The 24,812-nt window shown below is 38.3% G+C and overlaps 3 protein-coding genes across 13 annotated transcripts in view; 1 reads left to right on the forward strand and 2 right to left on the reverse strand.

Moving 5' to 3' along the window:
• LOC129236419 (actin-binding LIM protein 2) overlaps nt 1-2,681 on the reverse strand; it is a 46,524-nt gene extending 43,843 nt beyond the window's left edge. For 6 of the 10 annotated variants that reach the window (XR_008581666.1, XM_054870798.1, XM_054870801.1 and 3 more), the window contains exon 1: nt 1,967-2,681. Coding sequence is in view for 9 of the 10 variants with exons in the window: in XM_054870798.1 (XP_054726773.1) it covers nt 1,967-1,970 (4 nt within the window). In the remaining variant the exon portion in view is untranslated. The remainder of the gene's footprint in view (nt 1-1,966) is intronic. The other 4 variants (XM_054870799.1, XM_054870800.1, XM_054870797.1 and 1 more) reach the window with 1 other exon arrangement.
• Nucleotides 2,682-6,985: 4,304 nt separating this feature from the next.
• LOC129236420 (ubiquitin thioesterase trabid) lies at nt 6,986-15,516 on the reverse strand. Its single transcript, XM_054870803.1, has 10 exons — nt 15,191-15,516; nt 14,318-14,725; nt 13,479-14,247; nt 13,194-13,413; nt 13,010-13,117; nt 12,315-12,933; nt 12,005-12,249; nt 11,520-11,731; nt 9,636-9,784; nt 6,986-7,899 (listed from the first exon to the last, which is right to left on the reverse strand). Exons 2-10 carry the CDS (start codon nt 14,446-14,448, stop codon nt 7,821-7,823), a joined length of 2,532 nt encoding a protein of 843 aa, XP_054726778.1. The 5' UTR covers nt 14,449-14,725; nt 15,191-15,516; the 3' UTR covers nt 6,986-7,820.
• Nucleotides 15,517-17,493: 1,977 nt separating this feature from the next.
• LOC129236421 (uncharacterized) lies at nt 17,494-21,430 on the forward strand. 2 transcript variants are annotated; one of them, XM_054870805.1, is made up of 5 exons: nt 17,494-17,578; nt 17,643-17,766; nt 18,181-18,486; nt 18,558-18,645; nt 20,588-21,430. In XM_054870805.1, the coding sequence occupies exons 3-5, from the start codon at nt 18,358-18,360 to the stop codon at nt 21,040-21,042; spliced, it is 672 nt and encodes a 223-aa protein (XP_054726780.1). In that variant the 5' UTR covers nt 17,494-17,578; nt 17,643-17,766; nt 18,181-18,357; the 3' UTR covers nt 21,043-21,430. The 2 variants fall into 2 exon arrangements, with proteins under 2 accessions (XP_054726780.1, XP_054726779.1); XM_054870804.1 differs by having other exon boundaries at nt 17,514-17,766.
• Nucleotides 21,431-24,812: the final 3,382 nt, after the last annotated feature.

Genomic DNA, 24,812 nt, shown 5'->3' on the forward strand with positions numbered 1-24,812 from the left:
TGCTGTACCAAGCGGGTGTACTTTATGATCGGTGGAGGCGACTGTCACAACAGAGTTATCCATCCAGCGGGCTACAACGACGTCGCCTTGACTAGCATATTCATACGAACCTCTTTCTCTCTTCTTCATGGTTTCAACTTTAGCAATCGGACATTCTTTAGGTAATCGGTTTTGGCGAAGAGTACCAGTACCACCATAACCCATCTTTTTCAAGTGCATCAATAGTGGAATACCTGTGAAAAGATTATCAAAATAAAACCGCAGCTTTTGTGTCCGCATAGCTAGAGGTAACTCGTTTATCATAGTTAGCATTGGAGCTGTCGCTTTACCGAATTTCTGCTCATGTTCCAAATTAGAGCCTGGAATCGAACCTTGATACACCTCAAAATTAGCTAAATATCCACTGACAGAATTTAGGCACCAAGCTTTATATCCGAAACGAATAGGCTTATTCCGAATACATTGCTTACATCCATGTCTTCCGTAATATTCAATCATGCTTTCGTCGTAGTTTAGATCTTGTTCGATTGGAATGTGCTCAAGAAACTTATTTTTTAAAACGTTCATCAACGGTCGTAATTTACTCATTCTATCGTTCTTGTTCAATTGAGTATTATCACTCGCATGAACAAATCGCATGATTTGTATAAACTTATCTCGCCGCATAGCATTAGATACCAAAGAATTTCGCATATCATCGCCAGTTTCCCAGTACGATTTTTTACTTGGTAACTTGTTATAACCCGAGACAATCAAAATGGCAAAAAAACATTTAAGTTCCGCTATGTTTATACGGGGATCTGGGCAGTTCAAAAATAATGCGTACTTAGTGGTCTGGTCAATTAGAAACTGACAAACGCCCTCATCAAAAAATAATTCAAACATATCCGTACAAGTCTTGCCTTCGTAGTCCTGAGAAATTGTCGTTTCGAATTCGGTGGAGGGTAAATCTGGCAAGTCAGCTTTCTTCCATTTATAGCTGACTTTACGCTTTTTAGCTGGACCATGAGCTGTAACCTCATCTTCGGTTTCCTCAAAAGACGTTCTCCGCGTGACGATTTCAGCAGTAGCCAAGAGTTGTCTTCCAGTCAAGTTGTCAATGAATCCACCAGAATCCTCATCCGCTGAATCCTCGTCGGTGTATTCTGCAACCTCCGGTGGCTCAATGTAAACATCCTGAGCATCATCCCATTGTTCCAATTCATCTTCTATCTCATGCAATTTCAAGCTAACACAAAAAAGTTATTATTTAGAATAGTTGTACATCATATGGACTAGCGTTGCCATTTGGCAACGCTGAGAAATAACCTCGACAACAGAAAATTAGAAATTAGTTCACAAGAAATTGTTGTTGCTTTAGAATATTTATACATTCATAATACTAAAATATTTACAACCAAAAAAATATATGTACATTTATGAAAAATATTTCAACTTACCTTTTCCGATGCGACATTTTTTCGCGATTCACAAAATGCACTAGAAAAACCATAGACTTACTCGCCGAATTTAAGGAAAAAATAGAAACAAAATCGCTTCGTCAATGGTGAAAGCTTTCCGTTACACGAATATAATAACTTAAACAATCTAAGGTGGCTGGTTTTTGCTGTTTTGGATAACTGTAAATTCAACCTACAGTGTTGCCATATGGCAACGCTAGTACATAATGGGTTAATTTAAAAAAGTAGGACCCAAAAAATAAGTCTTTGTTTTTTTGTGATATTTTTTCTCCATTTCGTGGCATCACTGTATTTTAGCTGAGTATCTTAGAGTATCCTCTCCACCTGAGATCATAGTTAAATTAAAATAAAAATGTTATATGTGTATATACGCACTTCAAGCACTTTGTTCCCCCACCCTATTAATTTAAATATATCTGAGGGATTCTTAATTACACAATTTTCTTTTTAACAAATAGTACCATATATATTATCACACCTTGTGCGTAAATTCGCACTCTTCTTACCCATTTTGCTCGTTGCTCCCTTTCGCGGTTCTCAAATACTCGTTCTCTGTCTGATACAAATTCACTCGATATCACGTTGTTGTTATTTTATTATGTTGAGGCACCGCTGCTGTATGTTCGAAAAGCACCACACCAATATAATCAGTCTCGCGTTTACGGAACACCACTCAAATTGGACAATTTCTTTAACCACTACTCCGCTACCGATACCACATACACATGTATAAACATGTATCAACGATTATCGACTAACCAATTGGCCAATTGACCGATTCCAACTAGCTTTTTTCCCAATGGAACTCTTGATATCCAATTCTAATTAGTAAGCACCTTTTTGCCCTTTATCAATCAATAACTTATCTTTTCCGTATTTATTACTTCTTAGACAGTCACGACGACCTTCGTCTCCCTTTTCACTTCCAATATTTTAATATGTAAAGCTTCCTAAGGACTCACAAATCACTGGACTTTAGTTTTGCAAATGCAAATATACCGACATCGAAATGAATTTACACCGCTACTTTATTTCCAAAACGCACGAACTTTTATTGCATTTTTCCTTTTAAAACTAATTTTACGGAGATGCGATACCGCTTATAAGCGACACCACTAAATTTTATTTTCCTAATTTTGCGCACCAAAAAATTAACCACCACACACCCGCTGTAAGCACTATATCGCACCGCTTCAATTTTCGAATGAACTTTATTTCGCTGTCGATTCGATGGACAACTTCAGGCGAAATCATTCGCCACAGTTCTCTGGTTGCACCTGATTCGAATATCATACGAATCACAGGGCGACTAGTGAACAAAGTGTAGGGCGATTAGGATAAAAGAAATATTGCTCGGAATTTGGCTAATGCCCAAGAACGTAAATATTATATACATATATGTATGTTTTTATTCATTTATACTTACGTTATTTGCCAATTCGAAATTATTCCTAGCCAATAAAATATTTTAAATTAAAATTAGGTTGAATTAAACTAAAAATTAAAATGCTGAATAGAATTAACTGAAATATTATAATGAGAACAAATATAACATAAAATAAAATTAAATTTTACACATTCCTCATACATTTTTGGGGAATAAAAAACGTTCCCCCAACCGACCTATGATTTTTCCCTCAGCAGATTGTCTAAGTGCGGAGTCACACTGTGCGTTTTCACCGGAGCGTTGAAAACGCTCCGGCGTGAAAGGATGGCAATGACGAACGCGTTTGTATGACAGTTGTCACACTATGCGTTGTCGCCGCACCTACCGGACGGTTGCCGCAACTTGCTGCGGCGATGCGGCTTGACCGCAAGACCGGAAGACATCGACGACACAAATATTCTTACGAATACCGTCACACTGTGCGGTTCAAACGCAGCGTTTTGCAATCATGTTCGATACGGATAAATTTATAACTTGCATTCAAGAAAAGCCGGCCCTTTGGGATAAAAGTGCAAAAGAATATAGTGATAAGAATGCAAGAGAAAAAGCGTGGATAGAAGTTGGCGAATATTTTCGAAAAACCGTCGAAATTTCTCAGTTGATTCACGATGAGAAAAGAATGGATGGACCCAGTGTTGGCGATTCACTAGCTCTCTCAATAATCCTTCCGCTTCCAATAGCGAAATTGCAATTATTTTTTTTCTCAAAATTTTCCGGGACATCTTGTTGTGCTTACAGAATGCAGCAGACTGACGCAGATTGTCGCTGAGTGACCGTACAGTGTGACATGTCGATCCGGTGCGGTGAAAACGCATGCGTTTCAACCGCTCCGGTGAAAACGCACAGTGTGACTCCGCACTAAAAGTGTTCTCTTTATGATGTTATAATAACAAAGCCGGTCCAAGTATCAAAATTTTTTCAAGGCCAACGTAATTATTGACTTCTAATATTGTAGGCGTCTAGCATTAGGTGCCTTGGCAGACTCACATAGTACTACTACGACATACCCACAGCAAGCCTTACGGATAAGGAAAGCACCAAGTGCAAACAAGAACAAGAAACTAAGAACAATAGCGCCAAACCTCGACTAAGCTTCAGCAGTCAATTTGTCTTTAGCATAAAAGCTGCTAATTTGAATGTTGTACGTTTTATATGGACTTTCAATACGGAAAAGAAAATGATAGAGGAATTGGAGGTTTGAACTTCTATTGCACTTGCATCCAAACACAGCTCCTCCAATAAACCTAAGATGGAGCTGGGTTGAGCTGAGCGAATAATCGCTACTCTTTTTCTAACTATGGTATTACATTCGATATGGAGTTGTATTGCAGTTTCCAGAGCATGGCCGCAGAATCGACAGAAGTCAATGGACCATATCCCCAGAATGCTAGTGATCATTCTCAGCTTGTCTTTAGGGAGGGTTATAAGATGGTTGAATCTTTTTTGATTATACTCACCAGTAAGGACTTCAGCTGACGTAGCCCCATGGTTTGGTGCCAACTTAGGTTTCGTAGCCTTAGTTTTTTCTTCTCTTTTAAACTCTTCCTTGATGAAAGAAGGCAGGACAGGGAAGGGTTTGAATGCTATTAATAACGAGGCTGCAGCCGCTTTAGCTCATGCTTCCATCACTTCGTTCCCAGGTATACACCTGTATTCTGGGACCAGTATAAGCCGAATACGGTTATGTATTCCTAGATAATTTAATTTCTCGATGCACTCAAGGACCAATGAGGAATTAACCTCAACGAATGGCTATGCCTTGGTGCCGCCTGACTGTCGCTCAGAATGGCAATTCGTTCATTCCGGAGGTTCCTCTCTAATTTGATCTCTGCACATAGACAGACACTTTCGCTTGAAAAATGCTGGGAAAATTATCCATCGGCACAGATCGCTTTGTTTTCGGGCCATATATTGCAGTACCTTTGCGGTTCATCTGTATATAATCCGAGCGATTACTTTCGAAAGGTGTACTCCAGTTTATTTTATCATCCAGTTTGGTCCTGAATTTCAGTCTAAGTGACATCATCCTATTCACAGCTGAAGGTTAAAGTCGATGACACGCCAATACCGACTATTAACAGCCCCAAATTACGGGGTGCCATCTTCGATAGGTTGCTCTTCTTTTCGGAACTTTTATGCACTACACCTGCAAGCACTTGCTAGAGACTGAGCCACCTCCCAGGCACATTAGGAAGTATCTTGTTGTTGTTGTTGTTGTAGCAGTAAGTTTGCCCTGTTAGTGTAGTGTAATCACCGGTCGTCTTCGTCTAGCTCATCTAACGGTAGGCCCAGGAAACTAGCTGTTTCGACAGGTTAGGTACAGAGGGAGAGGGGTATTACATGAGTGGTTTTGAGGGGGCATGTGAAAAGGTGGTTAGTGTCGCGCGGGGTGCCTTCGCATGCCGGACATATGTTTAGTATGTCGGGGTCGATTCTGGATAAGTAGGAAATTAGCCTGCTACAGTATCTAGAACTTAATTCAGCCAAGGTTATGCGGGACTCTCGGGGAAGTTGGAGCTGCGTCGTCTGCGATGGTGGAGTGATTGGACTCCGATAACGGCATTCGGGGGTCAGGAGCTTAGGAAGGTGCTAATGGACTCCCGATGAGTGGCGGCATCTCTTGACTATGCTGATGAGATCCAGGAAGATATATAACACCTAGAGAACTCAACAGTTTACAGGCAGGATTTAAACGATATTTATGGCGTTTCTTACCACCTTCCTAAACTCCCGCCACGAATCGACCCCTCCCAGGATCGAGCCCGGCAATGTCATCTTATGATTGTACTCCGCATGACACTAACCATCCCACTCAAACCCATTCACCTAATACCTCTCTCCCTTTGGATCCACTCCGTCGAAACAGTACGTTTCTTGGGCCTATTGTTAAATGAGGTGGACGATTACGATCGGTGACTTCACCGTACCGGCATTCCATGTCCTGGGATGAGATCACTTTTCCTTTACCAAAACTTTTCCTTCTCCTTCTTCATTGGCGCAATAACCGCTTAACCGATTTTGACCAAATTTAACAAAGCGCGCCAGTCGCTGCATTCTGATGCTAACCAGCACCTGTTGAAAACTCCAAGTGAAGCCAAGTCGTTCTCTACCTGTTCTTTCCAACGCAGAGGAGGCCTTCCTCTTGCTTTGCTATCACCACCTGACATCGCATCGAATACTTTCAGAGCCGGAGCGTTTGTGTCGATTCGGACGACATGATTCAGCCAACGTAGACGTTGGATGTTTATTCGCTGCACCACGTCTATGTCGTCGGAAAGCTCATACAGCTCATTGTTCCATCGCCTACGATACTCGCTGTCACCAATGCACTTTCGAAAAGGCAGTTTTCGATACCCAGAAGCCGCTCCGTATGCTAACATTGGTCTAATTATTATAGTATACATCCATGTGCGTAGGTTCGAATCTCCGTGCATGAAGGAGCAAAGTTATAGAAATAGTTTTTTCTAATAGCGGTTGACCCTCGGCAAGCAATGACGAGCTTACGAGGGTATTTCTGCCATGAAAAAGCTCCTCATAAGAACCATTTGCTGTCCGGAGTTGGCTTAAAACTGTAGGTCCCTCCATTTGTGGAACAACATCAAGACGCATACCACAAACAGGAGGGCCGCAACCAAACACCTAACAGAAGCGTATGCGCCAATTATTTATTTATTTGTTTTACATCCACATTGTTGTGGTAGCAGTATAAATCCGGGTCGTTCCGGAAACGTAGAACCGACTAACGTGGGAACGAGTGTACATCCATCTCAGGACTCAGTGGGAATATCCACCGTTTTTGTGACAATCGCATATTTGTAAGAGGTAATGTGATGACCCAAGTAAATGCAATTCTTTTCGATTTTTAATCCATCTTATTTATAGTATATTTGTGTGAAATGGGCATAAGTTTCTTTTTAATAACATTACCAACAAAAATTATAATATTTATAGTATAATAATCCATTTATAATTTCAAAACAAAGTAATCGTAAGCAACTATTAATGTTTTCTCATACATCATTCATCATTTACCTCATATTTCTTTACTATCTCAATCATTATTGCAGATGTATTTTAATTTTTCTTTTTTTTTTTAATATAAATGTATTTTTTTAATTACCGACAATTACTGGTAAAATTGGTCCGACAAATTGTGTCGGCCAGCAAAAAGAAACTCATTACAATAAAATATTATCTAGTTTCAAGTATTACATATTTTACATTCATTTGATTTTGTAAATACATATTCTTATTATTAATTTTTTTTTTTTTGCAGTTTGCTTTTTTAAATTTACTTGAGACTCAAAACATTCATGTTTTTCAATGCCTTTGCATATCTGAAAATTGTTTTAATCAGAGTTTCAGACGCTATCGTTTTTCTCCTTATAATCCCTTATTCGCTTTGTCTTTTGACTTTTCCTTTCAGTTTAACGATTTAATATTTTACACATCTACGAGTTGGTGTGATCTCTGTTATAAACATTATTGTTTGTTTATATTTATGCTTCCCTTAGATTAAATTCTCAGCTTCTTTACTAAAATCAACGATTTCTGTTGAATTGGAAACGGATATGATTTTTAATTATTTGCTATTTTTTGTAGTTTTTTTCTTGCTATATTTATGTATATATCGTATGAACCAACGAATACGTTAGTTCTTTAATATCCATTATCTACGTAAAATATGCTTTAAATTTTGTAATCAATATAACGTTATGCAAGTTTTCTAGGTATCCATACTTTTAGTTATTTCATTTCAGTAATTATATATATATATATATGTATTCAATTTATGTTTTGGGATTCGGTTATCAAGTATACGCCACGACCATATTTGTTGTCTGTTATGTGTCTTAATGCTACCGCCGCGAGCGCTGTCCCCAAGAAGAACTGCAACTAGATTCTGCTCGTACCTATTCTTCATCAGAGTCACCCTCACTTGAATAGCCGGTTTGCTGCGGTCTCCGTACAAAGGGTGCCGTTATAACTTGACTAGAGGGGAAAATGAAAATTATAAAAACAAAGTTGAATTTTAAAACTCCAGGTTGAAATATCGGGTTGGCAACTAAGTAATTGGCGATTTTTTTTAGAAAATCGAAGACAATTTTTTCATGGAACTAAATAACTTTATTCTGTAATGTATTGCCCATTTTGATCAATGAACATTTGCCATCTTTCAGGCAGCATCATAATTCCACGTTCATAAAACTTCTGGTGTTTATTAGCAAAAAACTGAAACCGGTACGATTTGACATCATCATCATCATTATTGAAATTTTTACCACTCAAGGAGTTTTGTAAAGATCGAAACAAAAAGTAATCAGTTGGTGCAAGGTCAGGACTATATGGTGGATGTGGCAAAACATTTCAACCAGGCTCCAATAATTTTTGCCGAGTGGCCAAAGATGTGTGTGGCCTTGCATTGTCATGACGGAATACAATACTTTTTCGATTTGTCAATTCGGGCCGCTTTTCTTCAACTGCATTGTTTAATTTTGTTAGTTGTCCAATGTAGACATCAGAATTGATCGTTCAGTTGGGTGGTAAGAGTTCAAAGTAAACAATTCCTTTGTAATCCCACCAAATTGATAACAAAACCTTCTTGAATATCAGCTTTTGATGTTGTTTGAGTTGGTTCACCTGGCTTGCTCCACGATCTTTTCCGCTTGATATTGTTGTAAACAACCCATTTTTCATCGCCAATTTCAAAGGCCTGCGAAATTTAACTTTTTTCAGTTTCTAGAATGGCTGATCTTGTTTCTTGTAGTTACGCCAATAGACGTTATACCCAACGTATACGTAACTGAAACTGTTAATTTCAAAATGTCATAACTTTTTTTTAAAAAATCGTACAATAATTTAAAAAAATGGGTTTTAAAGCTAAAGGTTGTACTATGCGACCTTTTCGTCGAAAATTGAAAAAAAAAAAAATTTTCTATACCAAAAAAAATTATCAAAAATGGCTAAAATGGCCATTTTTTGACCTTTTAGGCTTCATTTACCAAAAATCCTGACGTGATGGAGCATTTTGAAGGTCAGATTCGTTTTCAGCGCATAAAAAACTACAAGAAACAAGTACAGCCATTCTAGAAACTCACCCTCGCAGGACTGTGTTATCAGTCGTTTTAAAAGTGGATCATTTTCATTACGTTTCTTTAGCAAATCGCAGCTGTTAATGCGTTTCTTTCAGTTCGTGAGGGCCTATATATCGAGTTTTCGAACATAGTCAAGTTGTTTTAAGGGATTTTCAATGCATGTATGTGATACTTGAAGCTTCTCTGCAATCTCACGTGTTGTACTGTGACGATCCGATTCGATTATTGCTTTTATTAGGGCGTCATCAACTTCAACTGGACGACCAAGGCGTTTTTCATCTTTGACTGCAAACCAATTTTGTCACTGCCGTTCTTTTAAGGCTTCGTCACCATAAACAGCACATAACTTTTTATGAGCTTGTGATGCGGTTTTCCCTTTGTGGAAATAAAAAAGCAAAATATGACGAAAGTGTTCCCTTTGAGTTTCCATTTTCCAACGAACGCCAAACGAAAACTACGCAACCGATCAAAAAACGTTTTTTACTGATTGCCAGCTGAATTACCAACTATCAAATAACAAAATGTGTTTTACATTTGTACTATGTCTGCAAATCTAAAAATTCAACTGAAGCCATCTATGAGTGAAATCCGCAATTACTTAGTGGCCAACCCGATTGGTTATGCGACACTTACGCGATTCTTCGATAGTGGTTTAGCCATTCTTCCAGCATTTGTGCGACCAACAGCGGTCGTTTGCGCAATTTCTGCTGCGCCACCAGTAGACCTCCATCTGTAACGCATACATCCAACCACTGTCTCATTATAGCCTCTTCGCGTCCCATCTGAGAAATTCAAAAGCATTGTTTTATAATGTACATACAGAGGGGGTCACAATAAAAGCACAGAGAGTGTTATACTACAACAAAATAAAATTTCATATTTCGTACCACATTTCAAAAAGTTTCCCACATTTTCATCTAAATTTAAAGCATTTTAGTCAGATTTTTTAGAAAAATCTTTGCTCATTTGTATTCACCGTAATCGTAAACAAACGAATGCTATGAGCATTGACTGTGATGATTTTTATCGTATGCCAGCAAAACCTAAATTTTTTTAAACACATCCCAAGTGACGTGGAATCCAAAGTTCCCCTCAATTTGTTTTTCACCATACCTAACGAGCACGCTTGGTAATCTATCATCCTTGCCGCGTATATGTATTCTCCATACATGCTACAATAACAGCAATAAAGTTGTTTCGGGCCATGGTGAAAATAATTGTGAAGGTGTGGCCAATAACAGGCCGTTATCTGGCTTCAAAGAACTTCACAGAATCAGCTGATAGGCCGAGGTAACTGGGTCACGAAGTGGTTTGTTTACGAAAAAGCTAAGATTGTATTACTGATATACGAAAAAACCAACACAATGTCAATTCATTGCCGTCTGAACAATGACTGATTGGACGAGAGTGAATAGATGTGAAACGATTGTGCAGAATTCGGGCGAAACTGGACGTGACAGCCAAAATTCTCATAATTTTCTTTTTCACCATAGTTATTAGCCAAACCAAGGTAGATTTATTACAGATAATGGCATCCGTCCAGCTGATTTTTTAGCTGTAGATATGAATAAGGTCAAAGTTATTTGTTTTGTTTGCATCTGTGTGTTTGCTTTGCCATTTGTCTACATTGAGAACGTATAGTTGATTCGAATCAAGGCGAATTTATTAAAGGTGGTATCGGTAAATCAGCTGATTTGTTTTTTGTTTCTTTCGCCGTGACTATGTGCCTGCCAGTCCAGAATGACGCAAGGCGAATTGATTCTTTGATTTCTACTTTGCCAATACAATCAAACGTACAAAATATTATTGTTGGTCTAGTGCCACCACCTTTAATGAATGTGCCTTGATTCAAATAATATCTAAAGTGAAATTAAAAAAAAAAAAATGTATTGTGTGTATAATGTGTATTGGGCTTGAAAAAAGTTAATTGGGGTAGAGGACCCTTTTTTGGCTTTCCCGGCGGGGAAACGAAATGGCAAGTGTGGAAGAGAACATGCTGATTTTGACGTTATAGAATTCAAAAAGCAAAAACAAAATACACGTATGTTTTTACTTATATGCGGATGTTAACACCTGTAATAAATCCGCCTTAGGCGAAACCTTCTAAATATATCATTCTTGGTTTCGCGCATTAAAAATGCGTTCTCCTTTTGGAAAGCAAAGTGGTGCATGAAAAGCTAGTAGTAAAATGTGAATTAGAGCACCCCGTCAATAAAATAAAAAATTAATAATAATAATCAAATATCAATGCGAGTTTTGACCAACTTTAAACTTAAACAACATTATACTAAATAAAATTGATTGCTCTATAAGACTGCATACCCAGAATTTTTCTAAAAATTCTAACTAAAAAATTTGAAATTTTGATGATTTTTTTTTTATTTTCTCTAATTTTGTTTAAAGTGTGAAATTTTGAGTTATATGATTTTTGTTGTAATATAACCTATATTCCAAAAAACAAAAAAAAAAAAATAATAAATAGTTAAATCTTTTACTATTATTTTTGTTCACTATTACCTCTGCTTGAGTCAAGAAGTGTATTGGCAAAAGTTTCGATTCGCAATCCATCAATGGCAGATAACGCACGTCCTCTGGTTCATCTCTGCGTGGGTCGATACGAGCAAATGGTTCCATTGGCACTAATGCACTGAAATGTCCGCGCGTATAGCCGAGCGCAATGGGTGATTTTATGCAGAAATTTTGATCCCAAAATAAAGGCAAGTACAGACCTATTTTTTACGGCGAGAGAAATATGTAATTCAATAACTTCTAGTGTTTTATTGCTACAGTTAAGATATATATTTTTTCAAATAACAATGTTTGACTGGATATAAGTACGCCTAACTTCGGTATTATAGCAGCAAAAGTCGACGTTCCCGTAGACAGGCTGAATTTATATCCGGCCAAGAACTGTCACTTCAGCAGAATTCCCCGTATATGTATGGGGAATGTTTATGCTGCTACAACAACAACAATCGTGATATTTCAAAATTCAAATTTACCTTCAAATCTCGCATAGCCAATATCCTCGCCGCGAAAACTTTTAACATATTTCACACCGTAAACTATAATTGGTCGTCGCAATATATGAGCCAGAGCAAATATGTGTAACTGTTCCAGTGAGGAACCCGGTTGGCTGGCTAACGATAGCAAATTACTCCAGTCATCTTGCCATTGGGCATCTTCCAGCGTGAAATGCAACATTGATGCCTGCCACTTTTCGTATTCCTTCCAACGTGGATAAAAGCTGGTAGAAAGAGAATTGTGTTGGCACTCGGCATCATGTAGGATATACATATGTGTGTTACTTACATCGGACCACATTGATGCAACGTATCCGCCAAGGCTCGACGAAGTGTGTTGTCGCGGTCGAATACGCCCCAAGTTGCTTGCATTGCCGAGTCTAACAGACAGTCGCCGGCACTGCGATTCCACAACACCAATAAACGCGATCCCAAACGTGCTGTTATCTCCAGCGACCAATTAAGTGCTGGGGGAGGGTTTTCAAGCTGTTTTTGTGCATCACGATCCAACAGTTCATCATAAAGCTGTTCTTGAATTTGAATCGGCAATTCTTCTATTTCTGCTGGTAAAGCAAATGTCGCATGCTCCTGCACGTAGAAACAATTGAAGGAGGTTTTACGCATGCGTAGCGTATTGGCAAAGTGCCTTCGTATATCAGCGGCTAAGTCCGGTGCGACATAGGAGGGCACACGCTTAATGCCAGGCCCAGAGCCTGAGATCTGTGCAAGCAGCATGGGCAACATCTCTTCTCTATGAAAACGGATCGCCAAATGAATTAGCGTATGTCCCACATCGAATGCCGAGTTGCGATTTAAAATAGCAATTTCAGTCGCGGTTAAAGCACGCGCAGGATTGCCGCCACATGACAAATACGCCTCTACAGCGCTATAGTTGTTCTCCACAACGCCTTTAAAGTATTAAGAGCGATATGATTAAATTATAAATAAATATTCTAAGAAGCAATAACATTAATTCAATCTTACCAAGGCATGCATTAAGCCATTGCCAGTCGACCTGCCGCCGTATTTGTCGCTGACGCCGCTCTTGGCGCTCTTGTACGGTATCACAGTTGTTTATAGTCTCAGAAGAACCTGCATTGCATACATACATACGTATTTTTGGGATTTATAATCAAAATTATGCAAATAAAAAAGAGACTGCCATTACCTAGTTGGTAAATATGTTTCTTGTTGAATGTATTATTCGTTGACACAGTCATGTCGTGGTTTTCATCCTTCACATTGAGGAATTTGTTGCTGCATGACCCGGATGTTGCGGTGATAGCGTTGCTATCCCCCAAAGAAGCTATGCTGGTCGCGTTTCCATCACGCGGCTCACCACACATGGAACATTTAAGACTTTTTGGCCAATTTTCATAAGTACATGTCTGCGTGTAAATGGTAGATTGATTATATCACAAGTAATTAGGATCAACAAAAATCATTGACTTACATTACAGGCCCATTTGGATACATAACAGTTCTGCAGAGGCGTGGACGATTGATTGTGTTGCTGTTGTTGTTGTTGCTGCTGTGACGTATTAGCAAGATTATTTAAGTGAGTTGTGTTAACGGTTGTAGTAGTTGTGGCGGTAATCATATTAGTAGTGGACGACTGTTCAAATGGGCTTAGTCTATTCGAAGCAGCGCCTATAGATTGAATATAGCTATTGCTCGATTTTTTGTTAATTTGCGATGTATGACTGCTTGCTTCATTCCTTTGCGCTTCCGCAATATTACTACTATTCAATTCCATATCATTAGTGATACGTAAAGCTTTTAACTGATCTTTAATATTGTTCGACGAAATTGTATTAGGGTTCGCAATATTATTAACAGTTGTTTCGCTGCCCTCCCCCGTCTTTGATCTTTTATCCATGTATCCTTGCGGACCCTCAATTGCGTCTAAGTTTCCACTTGTCGTTAAAGAAACTGCGGCGGCTTCACCACTATTGCAAACCTGTTGATCCACGTTGACATCAACAGTAGTACCACGTTTGGTACAACATTGTACACAGCGTAAACTTCTTGGCCAATTTAAATAGGTGCACATTTTGCAGGCCCACTTGGCGCAACCAGAAGGAGAGGCAGTAGCAGGTAAGGTGGAAGGTACGTCTTGCCGCGATTGTGCATAGCAAGCATTAAGGCTAGAAGCTTCCACCACATCGGCGGTAGCGCCACGCTCTTCGTCACCATCGAATGCTGTTTGTGGAGGACTGAGCCTAAAAATTCAACATTTGTAAGTAACTGCATATATATGTACATATATATTTATACAATATACAACTTTACCTAAATATATCCTCATTCAACAGCGGTTTCGAACCTTTGCACATAGTGCATTTTAGTGACGAGGGAAAATTCTCATAGGTGCAATAGTCGCATGTCCACTTTTGTACTTTGCTGGCATCGGAATCGCACATTTCTTGGGCCGGCAAAGCAGTACGTTGAGAGCTAAAGCTAACTGCGTTACGTTTGCAATACTACAATTCACGGCACAAGACTGCACAATTGCTCCCGAGTGACAGTTTAATCGATTGGTTATCAATTGAAATTTGCGTGTTTACAATTTTATAACCTTTGAAATCTAATTGGATACACAAAGCGCCTCTGAGTTAGAAATTTCTTTTACTGTCGAAGTTTGCGCGGCACTTACAGCCCCTCTGTTTTATTGTTCTATTTCACGAGATTATCTTTGCACTGGAGGGCATTGTCGACGTAGACGTGTTTTATCGGCCAAGGGCAGAAATACATACCAGTGAAGGATGCAAGCAGCGTCAAACCAAAAGGAAGACAAAAACAAATGCAAATGAGATTATTTAAATATAGGCAAGGCCAATCGGATATGTCCTTGACATTCAATATTTGTACGCTCTTACGAAATTTTGCAGGATTTTTATTATATGCGACATAAACTTAGCAAAAATGTAATTCTTACAGCACACAGCCCTTCTTCCCCTTTATATTCGGAAGTGGTACAAAATAAGTACTTTACTTTGACGTACACACCAAGTTTTCACGCGCGTCGATTAATTCTAATTATGATTTTTAATTGGAACTAAACAAAGGAACACGAAACAGTAACGGTCAGCAACTGCACAATAAACTTTCACTGCACCTCCAATATTGTGAAAAAAATACATGAAAAGCATTAAAAATATTCACCTCCCGCCCCTTTGCTTGTACGAATAATTGCAGCTACACACGCATTCGCACTTGAACTCGACGTGCCGCAATTTATTTATTAACTTCGAATTTTATTATTTCATGATACTTATTTGTTTTTCTAATTTTTTTTTTGGAATTTTTGCAGAATTGCAACAAATAGAAAAATTACTGAACTCGACTGGGGAAATGAATATGGACCACAAATTTATTACGTCAATATTTTGACAGTTCAATGCGTTTGCAGAAATGCAAAACGATGGTGATGTGTTAGAAAATCGGAGTAATAGTTTTGGCACAAAAATGTAATCTACATATTTTTTCAATTCGAGTTTTGGATTTTGAAAATAGTTGTTCGTGACTTCTTCAAAAATTTTTAAAGGAAAAAATTATTGACAAGTTTTTATATTGATGATATGTTGATTGACGTATAAGTATACAGTTATGATTTCATAAGAGCGTTCAGCCTCAAGGTGTAAACAAAAATGCAGCAATCCATAAAATTCATATGGAGAAACACCCAATAAAGCTAATAGAAATTGTCAAGTTTGGATAGTGTTGAGGTTTGAAGTTGAATAAAAATAAATAAAAAGAGGTTGTCTGTAAAGTCGGTTTACTGACGATAGTTTAACGTGATAACGTCATAAGAAAATACTAATTGAATGGTTGCATTTTTCAAAAGAAAATTTTAATTTTATTGGTTTGAGAGATATTTTGTATGGATAACATAACATAACATAACATAACATAACATAACATAACATAACATAACATAACATAACATAACATAACATAACATAACATAACATAACATAACATAACATAACATAACATAACATAACATAACATAACATAACATAACATAACATAACATAACATAACATAACATAACATAACATAACATATCATAACATAACATAACATAGAATTATAAGACGTTATCACGTCAAAAAATAATAATAACATTAAAACAACAGATATTATTAACAAACTCGGTTTTATTTTAAATTCTTCAAGTAAATCAAATTAATAATAATCAATAAGAAGGCATATGCAAATACAAATAAGTGAATTTATATATGTACATATGCGCATATACATACATATATACGCTCACTTAAGTAGGAGAGAGCAAGATGTCGAACGTTGCCGTTCGTTTGCTTTGTTTGCTTTGTAGTTCGTTCCGCGCTTTCGCTTGCAGTTCATTCAAGGTAACGACATATGAGCAAGGTAACAACAATGAGCAAGGTAACACTAATGAGCAAAGTAACGGCAATGAGCAAGGTAACACTAATGAGCAAGGTAACGACACATTTTTTCGTGCGTGCAGCCTGTTAAATCGAATTATAAGACGTTATCACGTCAATAATTTCTGTGTACACTTCTATCAAGTGTTTGACCGAGATGCTCTTCCTATTTTTGTGGCGTGCGTCCTGATGTAGTTCTCCAAATGGAGCGACCTACAGTTTTAAGCCGAATCCGAACGTCCAATGGTTTCTTATGAGGATCTTTTTTCGTGGCAGAAATACACTCGGAGGTTGGCCATTGTCTGCCGAGGGGTTACCGCTGTTAGAAAAAAACTTTTGGTTTGAAATTAGGTGTTGAGAAAAATGCATGAATGGACTTTTTCATATTAGATTGGCAGACAGGGAGGGGACATAACCATAACTTAAATAGCACACTGGATAAGAATTGTTCTCACTCTTTCACACTAAATGAAAATTAGCAGAACAAATCTTGTACGCACATAGATTGTTTGAGTGTATTTTACAACTTAATGCGCTGCGTGACATTGAACATTGCGAAGAAACATTTTCATAATTACACATGGCATAGTACGTTGTAACAGGCTACAAGTTGGAATCCCTTTTTGGGGGAAAATATTTTGCCTCACCTCATCTTTCCCCCAAAAACACAGTTCTTCTGAAACTAAAAACAATTCTAGAGGGAAACTGCCCAGTGAGAATGAGAAAACATGAAATACTTGTCGCGTCGAAAAATTAGGTTTGAGGTCTGTTGTAAGCGTATACATAGAAAATTAATTTATGCTTTGTTAAATTTTTCAGTCTGACTGAAAAGATATATGAAACATTTTACAAAAGTTGATTGATTTTGTAGCCCAAAGCATGGCATCCAGGTGGTAGATTTCACTAGATTCACCAAAACCAAATAAACGTAAAAGCTAATGCCTAACGGAGCAACGAACTTAAAGTGAATACCCTTATTATATATTGCTTTTCTTGTTTACATAGTTGCATTTGCGCGGAGTGCCAAGAGATCTTTTGATTGTCAATCAGTTACGCGCCCAACAAAGAGAGAAATAATATATAAAAATAGAGAAACTAAAATATGCAATAAATTGAAAATGAAGACAAGGAAACAAAGAAAGTGATTGAAGATCGGAAGTAAGTTCAGTGCGTAAACAAAATAAATAATTATTTTTCATATTTAGATAAGTAAGAAAGCTAGAATAATCAATGTGCATTGTGCAAAAAGTGTGCATAGTTTATAAATATTGATGGAATACAAATGCCACAGGAAAAGTAATGTGAATTTGGAAGTACTGCATATTTGTGGTAAGTAATGATTCATTTTATTTACAGCAATATGTACGGATGTAGGCATATGCGGTTTTATCCAAAACCGTTTTATTTAATGCCTTTGTGTGCGGCTTGTGACGGGACAGATACAGGTTCAGGCATAAAAATGCGATTGCGTTGTTCTGCTACAGTTATGTTCGCACAAGTCTCGCACAAGGCATGCATTAAAAATACATCATATGTATGCATGTATGTATGTACATGTGTAGTGAAACTAAAATATTAGACAAATCAAGTTCGCGGCCTAAGTTTTTTGTTTCCTAATTGGCGTAGCTCAAAGATAACAAATAAGTACCAATAAAAAAGCAATAAACAACAACTCCATATGCAATTATTTACGTTTAATTATATGAATTACCTCGTATATCTATATTTTCTATGACACGATAGTGCAACGACCAAATAAAAAGGAATAGCAACAACGTCTACCATTTTTGGCGGAGAAAGTGGTTAGGCGACTGATGCCACCAGGAGACATATCGTAGACAACGGAGTATTATTCCTGTAACTGCAAAAATTTAATTTGGATGAAGTAATTGCGCCGCGACTTGCCAGTCAACCGTAACCATGAGCATACGCACAAGGGCACTAGTCTTTTCAACTTTTTTCGGTAGCTGCATCGCAATTGGCCTTTTATTGGTCAGTTTGACTACGAATCATTGGGTGCGTGCCTACCCAAAACGCCTCAATTCCACAGTAAGTAAATGAATGTATTTATGTTTGTATATCCCAATACACCACTTCTCTTTCTATTTCGTATTTGAAAGGATTCAAAAGGTGATATCAACTTTGGCTTATTTTATGGCAACAAGGATCTCAACTATGGGTTTGGTGTACGCACTACACCTATTATTGGTATGTAGATAAATAGATATAGAATAAGAGGTGGCCCAAATACAGTACAAGTTTCTTTTAAACATCGATGCTACATGACCTGTTGGTCCAATTTTCTAAGACATTGTTGGCGATTTCTGGCTCTAAGACAAATCACAGTTTTGCAGTGGTCATCGGTGATCGGTATGCAAAATGTCGATTGCTTGATAGGCTGTATAATAGGTGCGCCCTGCTCCTAATAATATATATATGGGGCATTCTTCGCCAACCGGACACCCCCATCTGCCCAGAACAGTTTTAATAAAAAAAATTTTTCCCTATGCCGAAATAAAAGCTTATGTCATGTACTTTAATTTGTCATGTGGCACTTTTTAAATACTAAGCCATTCCTTCCAAATCTCAAACAAAAAGGAAGTGATTATTAAAAGATTTTCCAATTCTCCAGAAGAAAAAAAAGTTTTACTGTGAATTCTCCTCAAACATGATGCTCGGGGGCTTCTGGGTTCGCTGCTGAATATAAATATTGAAGGAAATTGCTGAAATTGGAATTTTTTTTTCATAATACAGGATTTTTTTCACAGTAAAACTTTTTTTTCTTCTGGAGAATTGGAAAATCTTTTAATAATCACTTCCTTTTTGTTTGAGATTTGGAAGGAATGCGGCAGATATTTTTTTATGAGGAGCTTTTTCATGGCAGAAATATACTCGGAGGTTTGCCATTGCCTGCCGAGCGGCGACCGCTATTAGAAAAATGTTTTTATTAATTTTGGTTTCACCGAGATTTGAACCAACGTTCTCTCTGTGAATTCCGAATGGTAATCACGCACCAACCCATTCGGCTACGGCGGCCGCCCGCTCCTAATAGTACGTTCACATATAAGTAGATGATCTACTTTTTCGCGCTTTACTCAAAATCCGTGAAAAAGCGTGATTTCCCATACAAAATTTCTCTCCCAAAATCTGAGATTATAAAATAATCCTAGATAATAACGATACTTATTGACATACAACCCTGTGTTTTCTGTGTTATCGATAATTATTATTACGAATGTAAGGAGAAACATCAAAATAAAAACTAAATGAAATGGATGCCGGCAAAGAAAACAGGTCTGTAAACATAATTCTGTTAACATTTTTGTTAAATATTATTAATTAGGGACTCATTTTACAGAAAAAAGCGTGTGCCCACAAACGTTTTGTCCTCTTATTACCTATTATAAAATGTAATATTAAATATCCCATGCTGCCATAATTTTTTGCTACTTCAGTAAACATCGCATACGGATTTCTTCCATTAGCGGCCAATTAATTCCGCAATTAAATTAGCTATTCCTTCTCCTTATATCTTCTTCATATCGTTAATAATAAATAAAGAAACCAAAAACACCGAAGTATTCCACCAAAATAATTTCTATGAAGAAAAACCTCTCAAAGCAGTATTGACAGCTGATTGTAGATTTTACAGGTAATCTGCCATATGTGAACGGGTAGATTAATTTGGTGAATTCATAGGTGATTAATGCATATATGAACGTATTATAACTGTTGTTCGCATTACGCTTTCAGAAGCAGCTATAAAAAAAAGTTGTATCTGATATCATTAGTAAAAACTTCAAACCAAACTGGAACCTTCTTCAGATGCATTAACTTCGTACGAATTTTTCGAGCCGAGCCTTGACATTGTTACAACAATAATAATAATAATAATCGTGATGTTTGTCCATAACTTCAATAAAAGCACTGTTTGAGCAAAACAAAAATTTAGAAATAATTTTTTAAAAGGTGTTTCCCATAGTAATTCAAGCGTAAAACAATTAATTTCGTCCCGCTTACGTATATTATAATATTGAAAATAGTGGTCAAGGTCAAAACTACCTATGATACTAAAAGAAACTTGTTGTTGTAGCACCATTAATGCATATGTATGTATGTGTGTTTTCATTCATTTTGAATTTTCTTGCAGTTTACACATTCGACCAAAACGGGCCAGAAACAATGAATTTTTGGCTTTGGCTAATCACGGCTTTGGGTACTGGCTTTGGTTTGCTTAGTTGTGCAATTTCCGCCATTGCAGCTGTGTTGAAAGCTGCGTCTGCGGCAAAACGTCCCGGAACTATGGTACTACTATTCGTTTCTAACATTTCAGCAGCAGCAGCTCAAGTGATCGCCTTCATCTGCTGGCTTGTGCAATTCTATCAATACTTACAGCATAATGTTCTTGCTGTTCAGGACCGTAATTGGTATAGTCATGGTTTAGCTTTTTTGGGTTACAGTTTCTACTTGGTAATTGCCTCCACACTTGTTGTTATATTAAATATTTTCGTATTGTTGCATGCCAAACGTTGTGAGCACCGCGACCGCCAACGACTGGAGCCACCTAGCGAAGAGAAAAATCAAAGCGCCATAATGCTGTACTAAGAGTTTACTTTAAATCGTAATAGAACAAATTGTTTAGATTAAAACGAACTGATGTTAATTCGTTAAAGGCTGGTGTATTGGTCTATATCATAATTCTCAAAACGCAAATGTTTATACACAAAAATGTAATTTCCTCAAAAAAAATTTTTTTTAGGTATTAAAAAGTAATGGTAAATATAACATATTTATAAGGGAAAACAACTGCTCAGGCTTTCGCCCTCAAAATTATTTTATCTCTCTTTATGTAAAGTACATATTCCAAAACTAAGGAAAGTACATATTCCAAAAAGCATTTCATTTTGTTCAACTATTTATGTATCTTAAGAATGTTCTACTATTTTATTTTACTATATTATAATATTATACTGCCTACTTTATTTGAATTTGCATTTTCCGTATTTCGAGTTTCCTATGTACTTATATACATATCTACTTACATACATATCTATTTTTCTGAATGTATGTATAAGTATTTTAACTGAAATATTGTTTTTTTCATAAATAAATTTTAAAATATGTATATGAAAAAGTAAAGTTTTTTAAAATGCATTTTTCTGTAGTTGGTGCGTACATTCTTTGTTAGATGCTTCTCGTATCACCTGAAAGGCGGTCGCGCATGACCTATGTAGCAGCCACAACTGTATGAAAATATGAAAGTAGGTTTATTACCTTTATTGCAAATCTGTAGTTTAGTACCTATCAGATAATCAAAGAGACACTCACCTCTAGCGTTAGTATCAGTGCTGCCCCATATCTCGTGATGCGCATTTACATCCGCACCAATAATTAGCTTTGCGCCAAGCTTCTGCGCCTGCGCTACCAGATTTTTGAATATTGATCTCGGTAGCTCCTCGTGGTCATGTGCGAGGTAACAGGAAGATAGCCACATCCGTTCATTTCCCAACTCCAGGCTAATGGTCAATTGATCGGTGTCGCTGTAATTAGAGAGCATGAAAGCATTTATCCCTTTTCCTATTAGTACGCACGCTCTAGGATTATCTTTGTTGCGAGCATACATCAGTTTATATTTTTGAGTCCTTAGTCCGCACACAAGTCCATGTGATACCCATGGTTCTTGAATCAGGACAATATGATGTCCACCTTTGGCCAGGTGGATTATGAGGTTGGCGGACGCAATCTTTGAGTGATGAAGGTTAATCTGAAGAACCCGTAACATCATGGTTACTGGGCTTCCTCTCCACCACCGTTTTGTTGGGCTCATCTGAATCTGACGCCAGTAGCTCTTCCTCATCAGTGAGAGTAGTATCAAGTACTCTATCTAACAAGGAAGAGATACTGCCGTCAGCAGATGCCTTCCGTAGCGCTGTAGCAGTGTTAGGACCGGAGCCAGATTCCGCCGTGGGGCCTATCTCAGCTCCAACCGGGTCCTTTAAGTTAGGCGCCTTGTCCTTATTGTAGACCCTCAGAGTTATGGATGAAAACCCATAGCTTACTACACCGTCAGATCGCGCCAGTGCGTCCACCGAGTCCTTGCAGACTACGAAAGTAGCGCTTCGGTACTCGCCCTTGAGATCGTCCAGCTTTGTGATCTTCCAAGACGATGTAGGAAGCTCTGGATTGCATACCCGAAGCATTTCAAGGATTCGTTGAGGGTCTGATGGCTCCGCTGGTAACCAGGCCCTAGCTCTTGGTAAACTAGGGATGTCATCCCTTGAAATTACCTCGAGTTTAGACCCGGGCCATACTTCGCCAATCCTTGAGATGGCTATTTTATAAAGATCAGTGGATCTCTGATCGGCACAGGCAATTAGCTTCACATGGCTCTGATGCCATCCACTATCGCGACAGAAAGGAGCTGGACCAGGATTCTCCTTCAGAATTTAGAAGAAGACGCTTGAGAGCCTGGCTTCCACTTTCTTCCAATTGTCAGGCGAAATAGTGCCGTCAGGGTTGCTTTTATCAACCACCGCCCATAGCTGTTGGCCTTTGACAGCTTCGCTGTACGTAGCTGGAGAAGTCTTGTTGATTCGGGGCTTCTTCAACGTGCTGGGGTTGCTGGGTGGGTCGTCCGACAACTGACGTTTTGGGTTCGGTTCAGAACCCCGAGGGGACTCCTCCATTACCCTTGTCGCCCAGCTAAATGAGTGCTTCTGTTTAACCGACCACTCCCCCTCTGGAATCGTTTTCAGGCGCTCCAGTAGCCGGAAGGCAGCACGTCTCTCCTTGTAGCCATGCCGTGCAGGCTCTGCTACTGCGGAGGTATCAGTCGTTTCAGACTCAGCCTTGCCACCTTTACCAGGGCTAGTCCCGGTATTGGTGGTAGAGGAAATTGACTTCTTGGCCGTAGTGTTGTTGTGAGTACCGCCACTTCTGCTGTTGCCAGGTTTGTCCTCAGCACCAGCTTTCGCCGTACGAATTGGGCTAGCCGTGAAGGGCTTCGATGTACTGACACTTCCACTAGGTTTAGTTATCCCAGCTTCCGTCGTACTAAAAGAAAGGAGGAGAGGAGATGATGGGATGATGAGGGTTAAGGATTAACGGGTGCGTCGGTACGGTGATCTTCATATGGTGATTGGATGGCCACCAATTTTGCCATGAAACGGGTGGATGACTAGCCAATCCTCATATGGAGCTTCCCTCTTAGTTCGTGTTGGGTTGGTCCCCATTATATTGGGGTCAAACCAACACTTAAGCCTCATCCCCGCGACAAGGAGACCAACATGATGGGGAACCTTAGATCTCACCTTTCCAATATTTTTTATTCCATATCGTCCCCTTATTATAACAATAGCCTATAGGCTATTATTTTTTTTTTTAATTTTTGGATTCTCCATCGTCGATTTTATATGTGGTCAAAATTTTGTCAAATTCTAGTTCCACAAAGTGGGTCAAAACGTCAGTCAAAAAATAATAAATATTTACAGACATAACGAGATTTGAGTGAGAGCTACTTTCGACAAAAAGTTTGAAATTCATTTTCTCAAAACATCAAAAAATTTATAGGCTATTTTAATACTAAGGGGACGATATTACCAATGAATACAGAAACACGCCACCACACACAACCGTTACACGAGTTTTTCCTACTTGGATGCATAGATGGAGCAACACAACGAAGGGCCGCTTCATATATACATTGTTGCATACCAGATTGCAAAGCTGGCTAGAAAGAAAGCACGGAGAAATGGGTTTTTACCTGACTCAGTTTTTACCCGAGCATGGACACTTCAAAGCATACCTCTATTGGTTGAAACACGAAGCATGGAATACTGTGGGGAAAACGTGGTAGAAGATGTCCACCATGTATTCCTCGAACCTAGGCGAATCAATGGCTCTAGATTGAAGTTTCGCAGCATATTTGACGGAAATAACAACCCTGAGTCTTTCGTGCAATCCATGCTACAAAGCGGGGAAACATGGATGGCAGCGTGCGATGCAATAGCAGGGAGAACAAAGAAGCCAAGGACTTCGAAAGACTATGGTATAGGAGTGGCGTCTAATTCGCCTGCCTCCACGATTTAATGCTTGGCGGATGCGAGTAGTTCGACGAAACAGCAGGCTTGCCTTGGTTTCAAAGGGCCACTTGAGTGTAGTGCACTACCACAACGCCCATAAAACAAAAAGAAAAAGTTTAGTTTAGTCTCCTGAAATAATAACCAAGGCTACAACGTAACGTCCATCCAGATTTAAAAGCTTATTTTAAGCTCTTCTAGAAGGATGGATAAATTGTTTTGTCTCCTTTGCCCTATTCCTTCCACTCAGTGTCGTATAAATTCTGTTTTCTGCTTGTCGTTGACGATTTCCTTTAT

The sequence above is a fragment of the Anastrepha obliqua genome, chromosome 1 (assembly GCF_027943255.1).
Source record: "Anastrepha obliqua isolate idAnaObli1 chromosome 1, idAnaObli1_1.0, whole genome shotgun sequence".
Lineage (NCBI taxonomy): Eukaryota > Metazoa > Arthropoda > Insecta > Diptera > Tephritidae > Anastrepha > Anastrepha obliqua.